Genomic DNA, 18484 nt, shown 5'->3' with positions numbered 1-18484 from the left:
GTCCATTATATAACTATAACTTGAATATGTTTCAGTAAACAGGTAAAAAAAACAAAATTTGTGTCAGTGTCCAAATATATATGGGCCTAACTGTATGTATGTAAAACCAAGAGACAATAGCTAGGTATACAAATTCATGTACTGAATATAGCGGGGTCATAAATGACCCCACCAGTCATATTAGTCACTAAAATAGCTTGGTCGCTTGAAGCTTAAAGATGAAAAAGTGAAAGTTTTGGAATAGCCATCATAAAGCCATGAATTGAATCCCACAGAAAATTTGCGGACTGAACTTGAAAAAAATAGTTTTCCCCTGCATCCCAATCCCATCAGTCTCTTATTCACACTTTCCAATGATTCCAATGGATTTAAGCCTTTTCCACAGTCTTCGGTATATTACTGTAGATTCCACATTGCATGGACTTAGATTGGACTCATGGCCCAGAGGAATATGTTGTTAAACCATTTGATGATTTTTTTCCTCACCAGAGCGGAAGCGTAACTAAATTTAAAATCAGTGTTCCGGGTCAACTCTGTTTTCATTGCTTTTATTGACATCTTGACAAACTTCCATTGTGAGTAATCTGTTATAAAGAACACGCTTACTTGAGTAATGAAAATAAGTTGTCAGAGTTTCCCTAAGCATGAGCATTTGCAGTCCTTTTGCAATGGATTCCTCTGTTTATGTTACTACAGCCATTTGTTATCATTATAAATGATATGAAATTAATTAATTTATTTTTCATTGATTATGGGGCAGCTCCTTCAGTTCACTGATCTACTGCTAGGTTTTATTTTTATTTTTATTTTTTATATCTCTCTATAAGCCATCATTAGCCTAATCAAAATCTACTTAGAAGGGCATCTGTTATTCCTGTAAGATTAGACTTGTCTAATATCTTCACACTTCATTTATAATGTAAGTGACATTGTGTCCCTATGTAGCTTTATGTGGGAAATATAGTATTTCATTTTAGAGCATTTCCATCAGGTGTGTTTGGTTTGGATCATCAAATGCATGACTATGACAGGCAAATGACAGCAGATCCCCTGGCACTCGGATTCTTTAAGCAAACAGTTGGACAAATCACGATCTCTGAATGTGTTTACAGAACAGAGTGTGAGTCACACTGTAATTTAATTGCAATTGTCTGGTAAAAAATTATTGTCAGACTTGATAAATGCCTGTTTTCCAGAATATGACCAGATCACTGGACCATAAAAGTGACATATTTTATTCTGGCCTTTTGTGTTATTGGAGTGTCTATATAACACATCTCAAACCACATTTATTCTTAAAACTATGCCTATATATTGTTAATGCATTTCTGTATCATGCCCTTTTCAGTCTCTCCAACCCAAAGCCTGTTATTACTGAGACTACCAATGAGTTATGAACATTTATAAGCACATCTCAAATATTCATTAGTATTCATTATTTGTCCAATTCCTAATTTGGCCATTTACTGTATTTTTTTTGTCCTAAAATACAGAATAATGCAGTGATAGGTAGTAAAATATTCAATGATCAGGGCGGCAAGAAAATTGAGGATGGTGACCAGAGGTGGGTACAGTAAGCAAAAACTGTACTCAAGTCAAAGTATTGGTACTTAATAATAATAATAATAATAATAATAATAATAATAATAACTCAAGTAGAAGTAAAATATAACATCAAAATAACTCAAGGGTTGGCTGGCTAGCATTAGCCAATAGAAAGCTGTCAGTATTTTCCAGAACACGTAATACTTTAATACTTAGTACACCAGAATTTGATACTTATATAGTGGATGCCTGGTTAAAAGTAGACTGCCTTTCAGATTTTTCAAGTGTAGGTTATAAAAAAGAATTTTCCCCGACACCCAATTATTTTTGTTTAGTGGACGAAAAGCTACTGAATTCAAATCACAGACTTCCAATTTTATTAGGTTTTTAAAAAATAGAACAATTAATGAATTTAAGGCCACGTGGCCCTAAATTCTCCGCTATTTTTTCCTGCTTCAGCATGACCCAGTTCAAGATACTACGTTATGCATCACATGGTGGGCTTTCCCTGTTCGTATGAGGCATTGTGGGATACAAATTTGAAACAGGAGAGAAAAATGGAGAATGCGAGTGTGCAAATGAAATGTGGAAGACCAACTACAGTAATGGAAAGCAAGAAGAAAAGATGTTATGTTGCGAAGGAAAGGAAACGCAGGACCAAACTAATAAATATTGGCAGTCAGCGAGCACCTCGGTGTGATCAGCTGTTCATTTAACGACAGAATGATGTAATTGTCAGTGCACGGTCAAGGTAAACCTGTAGATGGCAGTAATGCAACACTGTGGATGCCGGCTGCTGTAAAACCCAAAAGAAGAAGATGGTAAACCGGTGCATGTGCACACAGACTTCCTCTGTCTGCTTGGCTGCGCGAAGCGAGTGATTTTTATGCACATTATTTGCTCAGGAATCCCCTCAAATTAAATAACTTCCCAGCCGCAGAATGGCCTGTTTTTTGTGAGATATTACACAAATAAACATAAATCACAATGACCAAATTTCAGAGGGAACTAAATTTCACCAATTTTATGAAATCAAAAGGCTGTCCATCTTTAATATAACAACATAATTGTCACATCACCATCTGCCAGAAACTCAAACTCCCAGAACTCTGCTCCAAAATGTATGACTTCAGCAGTCATATCACATGTTCAACCATGTCATCCATTCATCAGCTCACAATCACCAGATATCTAACTCAGCTGACCTGTCTCCAATCTCTCTATCACACACACACACACACACACAAATTTTCAAAAATTCAGTGCGAAGTTTCACCTGTAGCTCATCTAGTGCTGAATTTTTCAGGGATGAGAGTTTTCCGCTTTATTTCCGCTTTTTCTGAGTAAAAAAACGACCTTTTTATATTATGCCAAATCCGTTGAGAATTTTTTTTAATTAATTGAGGGGGGTTGGGGTATGTTCCTTCATGTTGTTCAAACTTAATTAACTCCAACGATGTTTACACATTATTTGTAAGTCACCATCTTTAGTCTCGTTTAATCTCGTTGAATGTTATGTAAAATTCGTGTTATCTACATTGTTATTGGTCAAAACATCGATGTCGAGACCATAATAGCCAATCAAAACAGTTTTTACAAAGATACCCACAACTGTTTTCTTTTATCAAAACTTACACATGTTCGTGAGCTGCATATCAAAAATACGCTCCTCTAATCTGCGTTTTTTCTCAAAATGCCGAATACTATTGACAAGCGAGATGACGCGAAGGTACGTGAAATTGATGCTGGTATAAAAAACAAGTTTAGCAAAGCAAAAGGAAAGCAAGAGAGGAGTGTGAGAGAGAGAGCAGAAGAGAGCCAGGTTAGAGCATGTAAAAACACAGGAAGAGCTGGCTAATGAAAGAAAAAGGAAAAAAAGAGAGGACTGATGAACTTTTGGCTTTGGCCAAGAAGCTGAAGAAGAATTCTAAATGGTCTAATGAAAATTTGTTTCAAAAATAACTGAGAACTGTAAACAACTTAACTGTAAAAAGTGTGAATAGACATATGCTCTTCCTTTTGAAGAAAACATACAGATGTGGACAATAAGATAAAGACAGTCTCCATAAAATATGCATTTGTTTGATTCAATACACTGAATATATGATCATTTGAATTATAGCTGACAGTGTTGATAACTGTATAACTTTAAAGTTTAGACATTGTGAAGAAATCATATACAAGTAATGTGGACATTAGGAAAAGGTCAGTCTCGATAAGATATGTTTTTATTTAATTCAATATATTGAATATATGAAAATTTGAATTATTAATGGAACTGTAAATAACTATGGATTTTAATAGACATTTTTTAGAAAAACAAGTGATGTTGACAATGAGTAATAACCAGTCCCCATAAAATGTACATATTATTTTAAATTAATGCAATACACATATTGATTTTGATACATATTGTTCTATATAATAGTGTTTTTATTTCAATAAATATGAAAATAGGCATTAGGTGTTTTAATTAACTACAGCTCAGATTGCAGGAAATAGGGTGTGTAAGGTCTCATTTTGAAAAAAATTTCACGGGGGTGTCCCCCTGGATTCCCCTTATTACTTCGGGCGCCTTCGGCGCCCTCAGGACATTTTACAGATTTTCTGCTTTTTTCGTCAGGACCCACTCTCATCCCTGATTTTTTTTTTAAAGATATTTTTTGGGGCTTTTTCACCTTTATTGGATAGGACAGTGTAGAGACAGGACAGGAAATGATTGGGAGAGAGAGACGGGGAGGGATCGGGACATGACCTCGGGTCGGAATCGAACCCAGGTCCCCGGATTTATGGTATGGCGCATTAGCCACCTGAGCTACGATGCCCCCTCATCCCTGATTTTTTGAGGCAAGAAATTTCACTAATTAAATTTTGACAAGACAGACCTGTTAATTGAAAAGCATTCCAGGTGACTCCCTCATGAACCTGGTTAAGATAATGCCAATAGTGTGCAAAGCGTCATCATGGTAAACAGTGGCTATTTGGAGAATTTAAACTATGAAACATATTTTGTTTGTTAAACTTTTTTTTACCACATAATTCCATATGTTCCATATGTTATTTCATAGTTCTACAATGCAGAAAATAGTTAAAATACAGAAAAACTTTTAAATGAGTAGATGTGTACAAACTTTTACCTGGTACTATAGTTCATTTGGAGCAGTCTGACTGATAGCTCAACAGCCATGTTTCTCAAAACTTTCATGCAAGTTTTGAAGGTGAGCAGGTAACAGTGCTGCTTTTAACTGCCATTCAACGTATCTTTTTTTCTTTTAAATATTGGTTGCCTTTAATTCATTTCGATGTGCATGCATCCTCTTGAGTAAACTATATTATTTCTTATCCTGTTGTTCAGGATGAGAAACTGACAGCTGGTGTAAATGAGGCACAGCGGGTGTTTTATTTCTTGTGACTGTTAGATAACTATATGATATCCTGCAGAATGACTTTCCACACCATAGCCTTAATGATGCCTTGTTTCTTTGATTGTTTTCATCACAAAAAGCTTTTTTTTTTCTTTTGGTGTTCTGGGTGTCGTGTTGACTGACTAGTTTTTTAAAGTTCGTCTGTTTATGTATTCATGACCTTTCTGGTGTTTTATCTGTTGCAGTCTAAAAGCACAGCTGAATACTGTGGGGAGGAAAAAGAACATTGACCTTAAAAGGCACATGATTACATATTGGCATACTATTACAGATAATTTAGACAATACAAAGAATATAATGCAAAATAATTGGTCAAATAATGTGATTAAAGCAAGCGTACCAAATGCCTGAGAAATCTGATGGACTCTTTGATTGTGTTTATATTTCAGTCTTATCATAGCCAATTCCCAAAAGACCCTTTACTTCCTCCTTTAGAGCTACAACCCCAGTGTTGGAACTGCTTTTTGGAAGAAAACCCAACTGAGTGCAAAATGGACAAGTTATATGCTGTATAGGTTTATATCTTTTGTACATCTGACAAGAAACGGCAACTGCTTATCTCATCTGCCTTTTATGTAAGGTATCAATAGATATTGTTTTATTATTTAATTAACTGGCCAGATAAAGCATTGATGTTGTACCATGGCAGGACTGAAGCAGCTTCTTGGCAGGTTGAAATCAGGTCATGGTGGGACTGCAGCAGCTCTATGGTAGGGAAAAAAGTTGCTCTGTGGTGGCACTAAAGCAGCTCTATGGTGGCACTAAAGTACATTAGCTCTATTGCAGGACTAATGTAGTTCCATGGCAGAACTAAAGCAGCTCTATGGCAGGACTAAAGTAGTTTTATGGCAGAACTAAAGCAGCTCTATGGTGGGACTAAAGTAATTCCATGGCAGAACTAAAGCAGCTCTATGGTACAACTAAAGTAGTTCCATGGCAGAACTAAAGCAGCTGTATCATGGGACTAAAGTAGTTCCATGGCAGGTGTAAAGAAGATCTAAGGCAGGTCTAGAGCAGCTTTATGGTGGGACAAAATTGGCACTAAAGTAGCTCCATGGTAGCACTAAAGAAGCTTCATGGCAGGACTAAAGCAGCTTTATGGTGGCATTAAAGTAGCCCCATACTCTTAGAAAGGATGTGTTAAATCTGACACAAACTATAAAAATTCTTACATATCAATGGGTAAGTTTTTGGACAATGCTTGTTGTGTTAATTTTGACACATTCACTGGGTAAATGATTTTAACACAGTGAATGTGTCAGGAAGGTTAACATGAAGATGTGTAAACATGTGTAATATTAACATATTATGTGCTATCCTTGGCTACACACATTGTATTAAAAACATGCCTAAAACCCTACACAAAAAGTGTTATTTGACACAAAATTAGTTAATGACAATAATACACTATTTATGACTTCAACACATTATCATGAAATATTAACAATAAGATTCACAGAATAACCCACAATAAGATTCACTGTAATCAAATTATAGAATAATACAAATTCATACAACAGAATTTCATAGAATTTTAGCAGTAGTAAAGAAAATGTCCAACTTAAGACAAAACAGTTATTTTCCCAATTTCATTAGGCAACATGACACATAACCACACCTTTTACATTTCACTTATTTCAAAACTTTGTGTCATGGATTGATGTAGATCTGATCATCCAAGGACCCAGGAATCACCGGCCGAGGAACATCTTCAGATTGGTCCATTCACTGCATGAGGCTGCAGTTACACATTCATACACCAACATTTCTTACAGATCTGAACTATAATTTCTTAAATGTACTTGTATTAAAAGGATTGCTGTCATGGGAAATAATTGGATTAAGCTAGCCATGACTATATGAGGTACATTTTAGTTAGCTAGACAGCAAAGTTAAATAGCTAGCAAGAAGAAAAAAATATTCACACCTCACAATGCTGAATAATTAGTAGAACGTATAGTTTCAGCCAGGCTCTTTAATAATACCAAGTACAAACTAAATGCTAATAAAAATAGCATACAATTACAGAAAATATCTCACAAGTTATATTTCCATCTTGCAAGTTGAGCAACAATAATTTTAAAAATCTCCTTGTTGTATTTGTGCCATGTAAATTAGCTGCCTGAACCATTTTGACGTTAAAGTTAGCAAATTTGTCTAAATGTCTCTAAGGATTTTCCCTAATGCAGTGGACACTGGAACAGGCAGGTGGTATTACGGTCACGTTCGTTTTATTTCAAAATCACAAAACCAACCAAAACACGCTTTTCAGCAGTTGCACAAATGCAATGTGTGCCACAGCACGGACATCAGTGAGGGGTAGAGACCCTCACACGCTGTTGCTCTTCCCTTTTATCTCCTCCTTCTCACTGCACACAAACACACACAGACAGCACATTAATTAACAAGGTGCTTCCACTTTGCCACTCACCTTCCCTGGCCTCGCTCTCCATTCACAAACCCGCTTGACCACGCCCCCGCTGCCACAATGTCTATCTAGATTTAATACAGCCCTCGATTTTTTTTCTTTCTTTCTCTCGTATAGCGCTCACTTTTTCATTAGCTCTATTGTTCAGTTTTTGCTAAATTACAATAAGGTCATGGCCATTGCAGGCCCTTAAAATTACTACAGTGTGAGGGGTGGTCCAATGGCTGCAGAGCTTGATGGAGGCAAGCAGACGTGACAGAAGGCTGTCACAGCTACCCCTTCACACTCTGCGCTTGAGGAGAAAAGACTGAACATGTTGCTGTCACACAATGCATACTGATCTATCAACTGTTCCATCCTATCTTGCATAGAAGGGCTCTGTGATTGTCTCCCCAAAACAGTGGCTTGTCAGTAGGCAGCGTAGTTGGTGAACGTCAGTGGCCCTTAATGTACATTTGATGTGTACAGTTCATTTAGACTCTGAGTATGTACAAAATATAATAATGCAGGAATGCAGAAATCATATTGTATGTCATTTGTCTGATAGTCCCCATACATGAATTGTTGGTATTTTATATCTGTATGTTGTTTCCTGCAGAGGTACTAGAGGGGAAGACTGCTATGCTGTTGGGAATGAGTCAGTGGAACTCTAATGATCTGGTAGAACAGATTGAGACTTTGGGGCAGATTGACCAGACACAAGGTAAGAGCAAATGAACCTTGTATCAGATTCTGCAGTCATTAAAGCAACTTCTCAAAGAGGCACTGCTCGAAATGTTATAACACATAACCTCAAAATGATTAAGAACAAATATGGGAGCAGAACAACTGTCTGTATTTCCCAAGATTGTAAGTAGGCTTTTCTCAATCATGAGGCAGTTTCTCATTGTATAAATGTTTCTGAAATATAAATATAATAATAATCAGTTCGATTTATATAGCGCCTTTCTCACACCCAAGGTCGTAAAATCAGGGAGAAATTTTAAAAAAAGTCCACCAAAAGAGGGTCAAGATGTAATTCCAATGGCGTAGCTACCACAGTCCCACTAGGTGCACGAAAATAAATCCCACACCACCTGCATAGCTGCTGCGCCGCCGCCAGGCAACATCGCTCAGAAAACCGCATCATGGATCCACGAAGCGAGCACAGAAGCACTGCCACACAGAGCACTGGTATGTCTCAAACCACCTGCACAGTGAACACGATGCCACCGGGCAATATCGCTCAGAACGCTACACCAGGCACAAAAGCACCATCGCACAGAGTGCTGGACAACCCTGATGTTAAAAAGGGCAACGAGCTCACTGCAGTCCATAGCGAGGAGCACAGACATCACCCATGACGCATCAAGGCCTGAAGGAAACCAACGCCAAAACTGGGTCCAGAGCTATGCCACAACCGGTGGACAAAACATTCAAACAAAAAACAAACACCAAACTACACACACACACACACACACACACACACACACACACACACACACACACACACAAAGAGAAAACCTCCGGTGAGAAGCGGCAGCCAAAACGCGCATGGCGTACTGTACTCTCAACTGGAAACCAATATATACAGTTCAGATAGTGTTAATCATTTAGCTAGCTGAAATAAAATAACTGTATGTAAATACAGTGGTTTTTTAAAAAAAAGACCTACACACTCCTGTTAAAATTGCAAGTTTCTGTGAAGTAAAAAAGTGAAACCTTTTAATATGATATAGCAACCAACAAAATTAAAGTGAAAAGCAAATAGAAATGTTTTATGAAAAAAAGAAAAAACTTACAATAACCTGATTGCAGAAGTGTGCACACCCTTTTATAAAAGGGAATATGACTGCTCATAATTAGTCAATCACATTCAAACTCATGTCCAAAATAAGACAAGCTGTTTCTGTAGGATTTTCATGACATCTTCTTGGTGTCCTCTGACTACTGAAGCCAGCAAAGAGCTTACAAAACGTGTGGGAAAAATTATCAGGGAAGTTTCCAAGAGCCCTGTGGCAATGTTAAAGGAGCTGCAGAAATATCTGGCAAGTACCGGTCACTTACTGCATGTCACAACAATCTCTTATATTTTTCACATGTCTGGGCTTTGGGGTAGGGTGTCTAGAACGAAGTAGCATATGGCAAAATTTGTTATGATCTAATGAAACCAAGGTAGAAATTTTTGAATATATTACTAAAATACATGTTTGGTGGGACCCCCCCCACAAAACAAAACAAACAAGACTGCTTGGTACCCAAAATACACCATACCCATGGTGAAGCATGATGGTGGCAGCATCATGCTATGGGGCTGCTTCTCTTTAGCTGGGGCTAGGGCTCCAGTCAAGACAGAAGGAATCATGGATAGGTTCAAATACCAATCTCTTTTGTCACAGAAACTGTAGGCCTCTGAGAGACAGCTGAAGATGGAAAATAAAAATTCACCTTCCCACATGATACCAATCCAAAGCAAAAATACAAGTTAACAAAGGAATGACTTCAGGAAAAAGAACAATGTTTTGGAATGGCCCAGTCAGAATCCAGATCTATAATCATCTTGAAAACCTATGGGCAGTGCACAGGAGATTCCCTCACAATTTGATAGACCTGGAGCATTTTCATAAGGAAGATTGGAACAAAATTGTCAAATCAAGATGAGATGAGTTAGTAGACTCTTATCCAAAGAGACTGAGTGCTATATTACCAGCAAAAGGTCCTTTAGCGAATATTATTTAAGGGGTATGCACACCAGGGTATTGTAAGTTATTTCTTTTTTCTCTAAAACATTTCTATTTGTTTTGCACTTGAATTTTGTTGAGTGGTATATCATATTAAACATGGGCAAAGATCTGACATGATTTACAGTATTATTTACAGTACAATTTTACGTCACAAAAACCTGCTATTTTAACAGGGATGTGTAGACTTTTTATATTACTGTATCTGAAAAGAGTCATAATTTGTCGCGTTTGCGACATAACCACATCACTGTAACAAAGAGAATTACTATTAATATTGTTTAACTAAGCAGCTACACCAACTGCATTCTGTCCTAAACCTCAGTATTACATTCATCTCATCTCATCTCATTATCTCTAGCCGCTTTATCCTTCTACAGGGTCGCAGGCAAGCTGGAGCCTATCCCAGCTGACTACGGGCGAAAGGTGGGGTACACCCTGGACAAGTCGCCAGGTCATCATAGGGCTGACACATAGACACAGACAACCATTCACACTCACATTCACACCTACGGTCAATTTAGAGTCACCAGTTAACCTAACCTGCATGTCTTTGGACTGTGGGGGAAACCGGAGCACCCGGAGGAAACCCACGCGGACACGGGGAGAACATGCAAACTCCGCACAGAAAGGCCCTCGCCGGCCCCGGGGCTCGAACCTGGACCTTCTTGCTGTGAGGCGACAGCGCTAACCACTACACCACCGTGCCGCCCGTATTACATTCATTTATTAAAGGCGTCACGCAGTGGCAATAAAAGTTGCATTATTCTGCACCAGAATGCTTTCGAGATTCGAAATAAATTGACCGTCTATTTTTCAAAAGCTTCCCACGGTTGTAATCGGTCCTTATTTGATCATGCCCATCACTTGAAATTTTCCGCGTTCGCAGCGCCCCCTCTCGGTCAGTGGAACAGCTGCGTGACGTCATACCAGTAACCACTCGGTGCAGTTGCAATGACGGACACACCAGAAAATAGGAGCGATGCTGAGGAAATTAGCTTTGATTTTACCGATACAGAAGAAGAAAATGGCCCACAAGTAGAGATTTTGACAGCTGAATGTCCTGGTGGTATCCAGCATTACAGATTTGAACCTGAGCGCTCATCTTCAGAAGAAAATGAGGACAGTTCTGACGACGACAGAAACGAAGACGAGAATGAAGACCGGCGACTTGAAGACTTGTTTTGGTTGGTTTCTCTGACTAAATCACTACTTGTGTGTATTTTTAAAGACCATTTCACTTGAATTAGAATGCTGTGTGATTAATCTATGATTATGTGTAATACTGATAGCTGTAGGGGGTGAAAGTATAGCTAGAAAGATTGAATTCTAGCAACTTGACAGCTTGCGATCTCGCGAAATGCAGTGGGCCTTCTGATACAGTAGACCCCTTGATATTCCAGTTTTCATCATTTTCCTTTTATTGCGGTTGATTTTAACTTGATATTCAGTATGTTATAGGCTGGGAGTATTGAGCTTTGTATTGTATAGTAAACGTACAATCGTCAGTAATAAGTGATAATTATTAGTTAAAGGCAGCTCTGTGGCATAAATCTTTCAATTAATCTTCTGTCATCCATTTGCTAAAATTATGTGCCACATATGTTATCAAGACAACATTTCATGTGACAAAGAAAGATATGACAAATACATAAATGTATGAAAATCATTTTGTACAATTAATGATTGATACATAGAAACACTTAAAACATGTGTGTGGCAGCGGGGGCGTGGTCAAGCGCCGGTCTGTGACAGAAGGGCGGAGCCAGGGAAGGCGAGTGGCAGAAATCACTACACCTGACGGTAATTAACCTGTGTTTTGTGTGTTTTCCCAGTAACCGCGCCCTATTTAAGGAGGCAGAGCTCATCCCGGGACAAGAACACAGTGTGTGTTTCGCTATCAGATTAAAACTGGCGGTTATACTGAAAAATCTGGCAATAAAAAGCCTATTTGCATCTGAAGCGTTGTCCTGCCGTCCTCTGTGCTCCACCCACACTTCAGAGAGCTCTACAGTGGTGCCAAAACCCGGGACAAGGTGGAGCACCAACCTCGCAGCCCCATGGAATCCTCCCCGTTCGCGGACCTGGTCCACGCCCTCGCCACGGCTCAGCAAAGCCAGCACCAGGCGCTCGTCACGCTCCGAAAGGAGCAAGAGCGGCGCTTCGAAGCCCTGGTGTTGGCCCAGCAGGAAGATCGCGAGGCGCTCCGGCATCTCCTCGCGTCGGCGGGGTCCACCAGCGCCCCGGCCGCGGGCCCGTCTCCCCTCACCGTGACCAAGATGGGCCCGCAGGACGACCCCGAGGCGTTTCTCACATTGTTCGAGCAGGTCGCCGAAGCCTCGGGGTGGCCGATGGAGCAGCGCGCGGCGCGCCTCCTCCCCCTCCTGACGGGAGAGGCGCAGCTGGCCGCGCTATAACTCCCCGCCAACCGCCGGCTGGCCTACGCGGACCTTCACCGGGCCGTCCTCCGCGGCGGTTGGCGGGGAGTTATAGCGCGGCCAGCTGCGCCTCTCCCGTCAGGAGGGGGAGGAGGCGCGCCGCGCGCTGCTCCATCGGCCACCCCGAGGCTTCGGCGACCTGCTCGAACAATGTGAGAAATGCCTTGGGGTCGTCCTGCGGGCCCATCTTGGTCACGGTGAGGGGAGACGGGCCCGCGGCCGGGGCGCTGGTGGACCCCGCCGACGCGAGGAGATGCCGGAGCGCCTCGCGATCTTCCTGCTGGGCCAACACCAGGGCTTCGAAGCGCCGCTCTTGCTCCTTTCGGAGCGTGACGAGCGCCTGGTGCTGGCTTTGCTGAGCCGTGGCGAGGGCGTGGACCAGGTCCGCGAACGGGGAGGATTCCATGGGGCTGCGAGGTTGGTGCTCCACCTTGTCCCGGGTTTTGGCACCACTGTAGAGCTCTCTGAAGTGTGGGTGGAGCACAGAGGACGGCAGGACAACGCTTCAGATGCAAATAGGCTTTTTATTGCCAGACTTTTCAGTATAACCGCCAGTTTTAATCTGATAGCGAAACACACACTGTGTTCTTGTCCTAGGATGAGCTCTGCCTCCTTAAATAGGGCGCGGTTACTGGGAAAACACACAAAACACAGGTTAATTACTGTCAGGTGTAGTGATTTCTGCCACTCGCCTTCCTGTCACAGACCGGCGCTTGACCACGCCCCCGCTGCCACAATGTGTTTTTAAAAAAATAATTTTTTTTCTATCAATACCTAGCCATGACCTTGAAATCAGATCCATTGATAACAAAAGTCACAAATAGTGTTCAGTGTTCGTTGTTACAGCCAAACACAATACACCGATTAGGCATTTTGTATCACAGAATATTAATACATCATTTCATAGTGTTTTGAGTGTTCAAAACTATCCACAAACTGAATAAATCCACAAAATCCGCAATGTAAACAACTCTGGTAAACGCACGCTATAGAGAAAACATGGCGACAGGCCAGCATCACCCAAGGGAGGTTACTGGTATGACGTCACACACAAGTTGACCTAGTTAACGGCTGGCTGCCTAAATTTGGCTGTGTGCGTCAACTTTAAATGCTTGTAGCGGGCGCATCGTGACACTGAGATCGCGGGAAACCGAGGGGCTTGAATAACCCACCAAACCCGACATTTTGACACATGATATAGCCTGATTGCTGAAATTACCGCACGACGCCTTTAAGTAATGTCTACTAACATATGAGAATCACAAACGTATACTGTTTCATAGGTATGCCAACTAAAATGTGATTGGATTCTCTAAAGTGGCACCACAGTCTAGATGTAGGGATATTATGAGAATCACAATAACTGACATGGTCTCTGTGTGAGTAGGATAGCTTTTTTTCTCTCCATTGTTGATCAGGGCAACAATAGCAAGAAATTTTGTCACATGGTTTGAAACTTGCTTGAAATTAGTATAAAACCAGTTAATGTCATTCATTAAATGATACACACCCATCACTGAAGAAAAACAGCAAGACTGCCAAACTCAGACTTTCTACTTGTGCTATGTACAGGTATAAATTTATTTAAATAAAATGTGTGTTGTGATACAGGGCTTAATTAAGATTCTTGATGTACAGAGAATGCACCAATGGTTATTCTATCAATATACTGTACTATTGCATCTGATTATTTTTGAGGCTTACAATACATTTCAGTTTCCTCTCACTGTGAGAACCTGGTCATATTTCTATTCTCATGAGGCTGTTGCAACACACATAAACAATGAATTTGGAGCATTCTGAACAAGGAATTTGAACTTTTTTTTTCTCCAACACAACATGGAAAGTGAAGGAAAACAATAGTTTGAACTTATTATCACTGAATTCATAATGAGCCTTTGGTGTTTTGTTGTTGAAAATTTCCCAGATCATTCATTACACTTCTGTAGTGTTTGCTTGTAACTGGAGTACTTGTTAACTTGTCAAATTCATAATCACATCTTATTCTCATTGTGTTCTCCATACAGTTGGGCAAATATATATATATATATATATATATATATATATATATATATATATATATATATATATATATATATATATATATATATGAAAATTTGCCTTTGCTTAAGTTATCATATCTGTCTTTAAATTGCAGGCCAATTAACCAGAGCTTGAATTGAATTTCCACTTTATTGCTTCTCTCTCTCTCTCTCTCTCTCTCTCTCTCTCTCTCTCTGCTCATATATATTAGAGACTTCATATACATTCGAGCAGTGTTTTTCAACTGGTGGATTGTTTTTGATTGATTGATTGATTGATTGATTGATTACTTTATTCTGAACAATAAAGAAGAAAGATATAAAAATTAAAAAAAATGTAATAAAAAATGCAATAATCAAAACATCGTCATAAACAAACAGAATAGCGTAGCCACAAGGCAGTAACATAATAATGTTCAGAAAGGATTAGGAAGAAGTAAATAACTTATCCAATCCTAACCCTCTATACCACCGCTAATCAAATGGCACTTTCCGCCATAATAAACTATATATACAAAAGAAAACAAAAGCAACAAACAAAAAGAAAACATACCAACATACCAAGACATACCAACATGGTATAATATCGACCAAATCAAATCATATATACAGATACTTATGTTATGCATATATACACACATACAATACATCTATACAGTACATACATATACACATACCTATAACTATACACAAAATAAAAGAAGACCAGTCACAGACTTACTCTCAATTTCATCATCACCTATATAGTCTGCCTGTCCTCATTCTCATATATTTTTAGTAACATGTTTTTATATAATTTTTTAAACAGTTTTATGTTGGTGCTATTTTTGAGTTCATTATCCAGACCATTCCACAATTGCACCCCACAGACTGTTATGCACATACTTTTCATAGTTGTTCTAACATTTACTCTCTTAAAATTCATTTCCCCTCTCAGGTTATACCCACCCTGCCTTTCCATAAACATATTTTGTACTTCACCCGGAAGAAGGTTATGCTTTATACATAATTTGTGTAGTCTTGTGTTTAACCAGATCAGTGAATTTCAGAGTGTGTGCTTTTACGAATAATGCGTTTGTATGCTCAAGATATCCCATATTACTGACGATTCTTATTGCTCTTTTTTGTAATGTGCATAACGGCTACAGGTTAGATTTGTAGGTATTACCCCATATCTCCACACAGTAGCTCAGATATGGAAGTATGAGTGCATTATACAGAGTATGTAGTGATTCATAATCCAAAATGTGTCTTGATTTCCCCAAAATTGCAGTAATCTTTGCTATTTTTGCTTTAACATGATTAATATGTGGTTTCCAGCAGATTTTATGATCAACAATCACACCCAGAAATTTTATTTCATAAACTCTTTCTATGGTTATGTTGTCAATTTTCAATTCAACTTGAGGGTTCGACTTATATTTTCCAAATAACATAATCTTTGTTTTACTCAAATTCAATGACAATTTGTTTACATTAAACCACCTTTTTAATTTATTCATTTCGGTTGTGATTGTCTCCATAAGCTGCTGTGATTTGTCCCCGGCGCAAAAGATGTTTGTATCATCGGCAAATAAAATGCATTTCATTATACATGATACATTACATAAGTCATTAATGTACAATATAAACAGTTTAGGACCTAAGACAGATCCTTGCGGTACTCCACATGTTATGGGCAATACTCAGATGTGTGATCTCCAATTTTTACAAATTGCTGCCTGTTGCTTAAGTAGCTCCTCACCCAGTCCAAACCAACCCCTCTGATACCATACCTCTCTAATTTGTTGAATAGAATGTTGTGATTTATTGTGTCAAATGCTTTCTTTAGATCTATGAAAATTCTCATAACATGTTTTTTATTGTCTATACCATTTGTGATTTTCCCGATAAGTTCCATTAATGCCAGGGTTGTTGATCTGTCTTTCCGGAATCCGTATTGACTGTCAGCTAAAAGTTTGTATTTTTCAATGAAGTTGTCTAGGTTTGCTGTGAACAGTTTTTCGAGGATCTTGGAGAACTGAGAGAGTAAAGAAACTGGCCTGTAATTTGTGTAATGGTGTCTATCCCCACATTTATATAAAGGTATAACTTTAGCTATTTTCATGTTGTTTGGAAATTTACCAGATTGAAAAGACATATTACATATGTGAGTAAATGGTTCTGCAATTTCTTCAATAACTTTTTTTTTATTAAACTCATATCAATATCATTCCAGTCAGTAGAGGTTTTACTTTCACTTCTCCTTACAATGTCTATGACCTCTTTTATGCCAACTGCACCAATGAATAGACCCCTTCGCATGTTTGTAAACAAACCGACCGTTGCCAGGATGCGCGCGCAGCCTGGACCCAGAAACAATGGCGCTGCCCATAGACCGGCATTATGAGCTGTCAGATTATGCAAAACAATTGTTGTTACAAGATCGAGAATGCTACATAAATAAGTTAACTCTAACAAGTGGACATCGCCTACCGGATCCGCATTTAATTAAAGAGTGGACGGACAATGTTAGTAAGTTCCCTGGTATACAATGGCCAGATATATACTTGTACCTTATTGACAAGACTTCAGTGCACACCCACGAAAAACTTCGTGCCTACAAGTCTTTAGACGCATATGATTATGTTATGTGCGGGCATGTACAACTTGATTAACAATGGGACATTCATATTCATTTTGTTTTAATCAAATTATGCCAGTGATGTGATGGCAATGTGGCTTTAGCTACAACAGCAAATAGCAACACTAAACAGCAATTTGCAGGAGGTAATGGCATGAAAGGAATGATAGTGTAAAGAGTGCAGCTAAGAGAAATCAGAGCTGCGTAAAAAGCGAGAGGCAGAGAGCAGAAATGAAACTGAACGGGGCAGGAGCTAGGTTAGAGCAGTCAACGTAAGTTGGCATTTAGAGTGAGGGCACACAATTTTACCTTTCCATCCTTGCTTTAAAATTGTGATTTTAGGCATACACAAATAATGATGGCACAAAATCTGGACTGCTTGAGTCAAGCGAGACCTCTCCTACAAACAAAATTGCATGCAAAGCTAAGTTAACATGCTAACAATATTCATTACATTGTGTAACTATGACCCAGCTAATCAGACAAACGTTACCAAAGTATTTTGCTACATCAATAAACGAAGACTAGAAAGAATAAAAAAGAAAGATTTAATAAATAGCCTGATCTTACCTGTGATGAAGTGGGCGCTGCAAACCCGCGCATTTTTGATAGTGCTTTCATCCCAGTCTACACATTTGATGGCTTGTAACCATAGACGTCGGCGATTTTTTTTGGAATGGGTGAAATCCTGCTGGAATTCTGAACATTTTAACCCCATCACTGCTACGATTCTGACACCCGAAAACACAACAACTAGGCATTTCTGAGTCTTTTTTGGGTCCAGGCTGCGCGTGCAATTTCCGCTTACGTATGAATGACGTTTACTGCGAAGGGGTCTATATAGATTTAGGATTTCTCTCCAATCGAGCAGCCTCCGCCCTTCCAGGTGTGTCTGTATCCTGAATCTTTTCTGCCAGATCTGGTCCCACATTTACGGTACAAATAATCTATTAAAACCACTTCTTCCATATTATTTATTGATCTGTCATTCTCAATATAATGATCAGGGTAGCTTGTGTTTTTGTTTTTAGCTCCATTCCTAATAATACTATTCAGTACATTCCATAGCCCCTTCATGTTATTTTTATTACTCATCTCATCTCATTATCTCTAGCCGCTTTATCCTTCTACAGGGTCGCAGGCAAGCTGGAGCCTATCCCAGCTGACTACGGGCGAAAGGCGGGGTACACCCTGGACAAGTCGCCAGGTCATCACAGGGCTGACACATAGACACAGACAACCATTCACACTCACATTCACACC

At 39.3% G+C, this 18484-nt stretch overlaps 1 protein-coding gene across 1 annotated transcript in view; it reads left to right on the top strand.

Moving 5' to 3' along the window:
- pitpnm3 (PITPNM family member 3) overlaps nt 1–18484 on the top strand; it is a 120154-nt gene that overhangs the window by 43415 nt on the left and 58255 nt on the right. Inside the window, exon 3 of the mRNA XM_060944006.1 lies at nt 7997–8101. Coding sequence (XP_060799989.1) covers nt 7997–8101 — 105 coding nt within the window. The remainder of the gene's footprint in view (nt 1–7996; nt 8102–18484) is intronic.

Source organism: Neoarius graeffei, chromosome 17 (genome assembly GCF_027579695.1).
Source record: "Neoarius graeffei isolate fNeoGra1 chromosome 17, fNeoGra1.pri, whole genome shotgun sequence".
Taxonomy (NCBI): domain Eukaryota; kingdom Metazoa; phylum Chordata; class Actinopteri; order Siluriformes; family Ariidae; genus Neoarius; species Neoarius graeffei.
The sequence above is the reverse complement of the archived record's forward strand: the minus strand, read 5'-3'. Positions and strand labels throughout refer to the sequence as shown.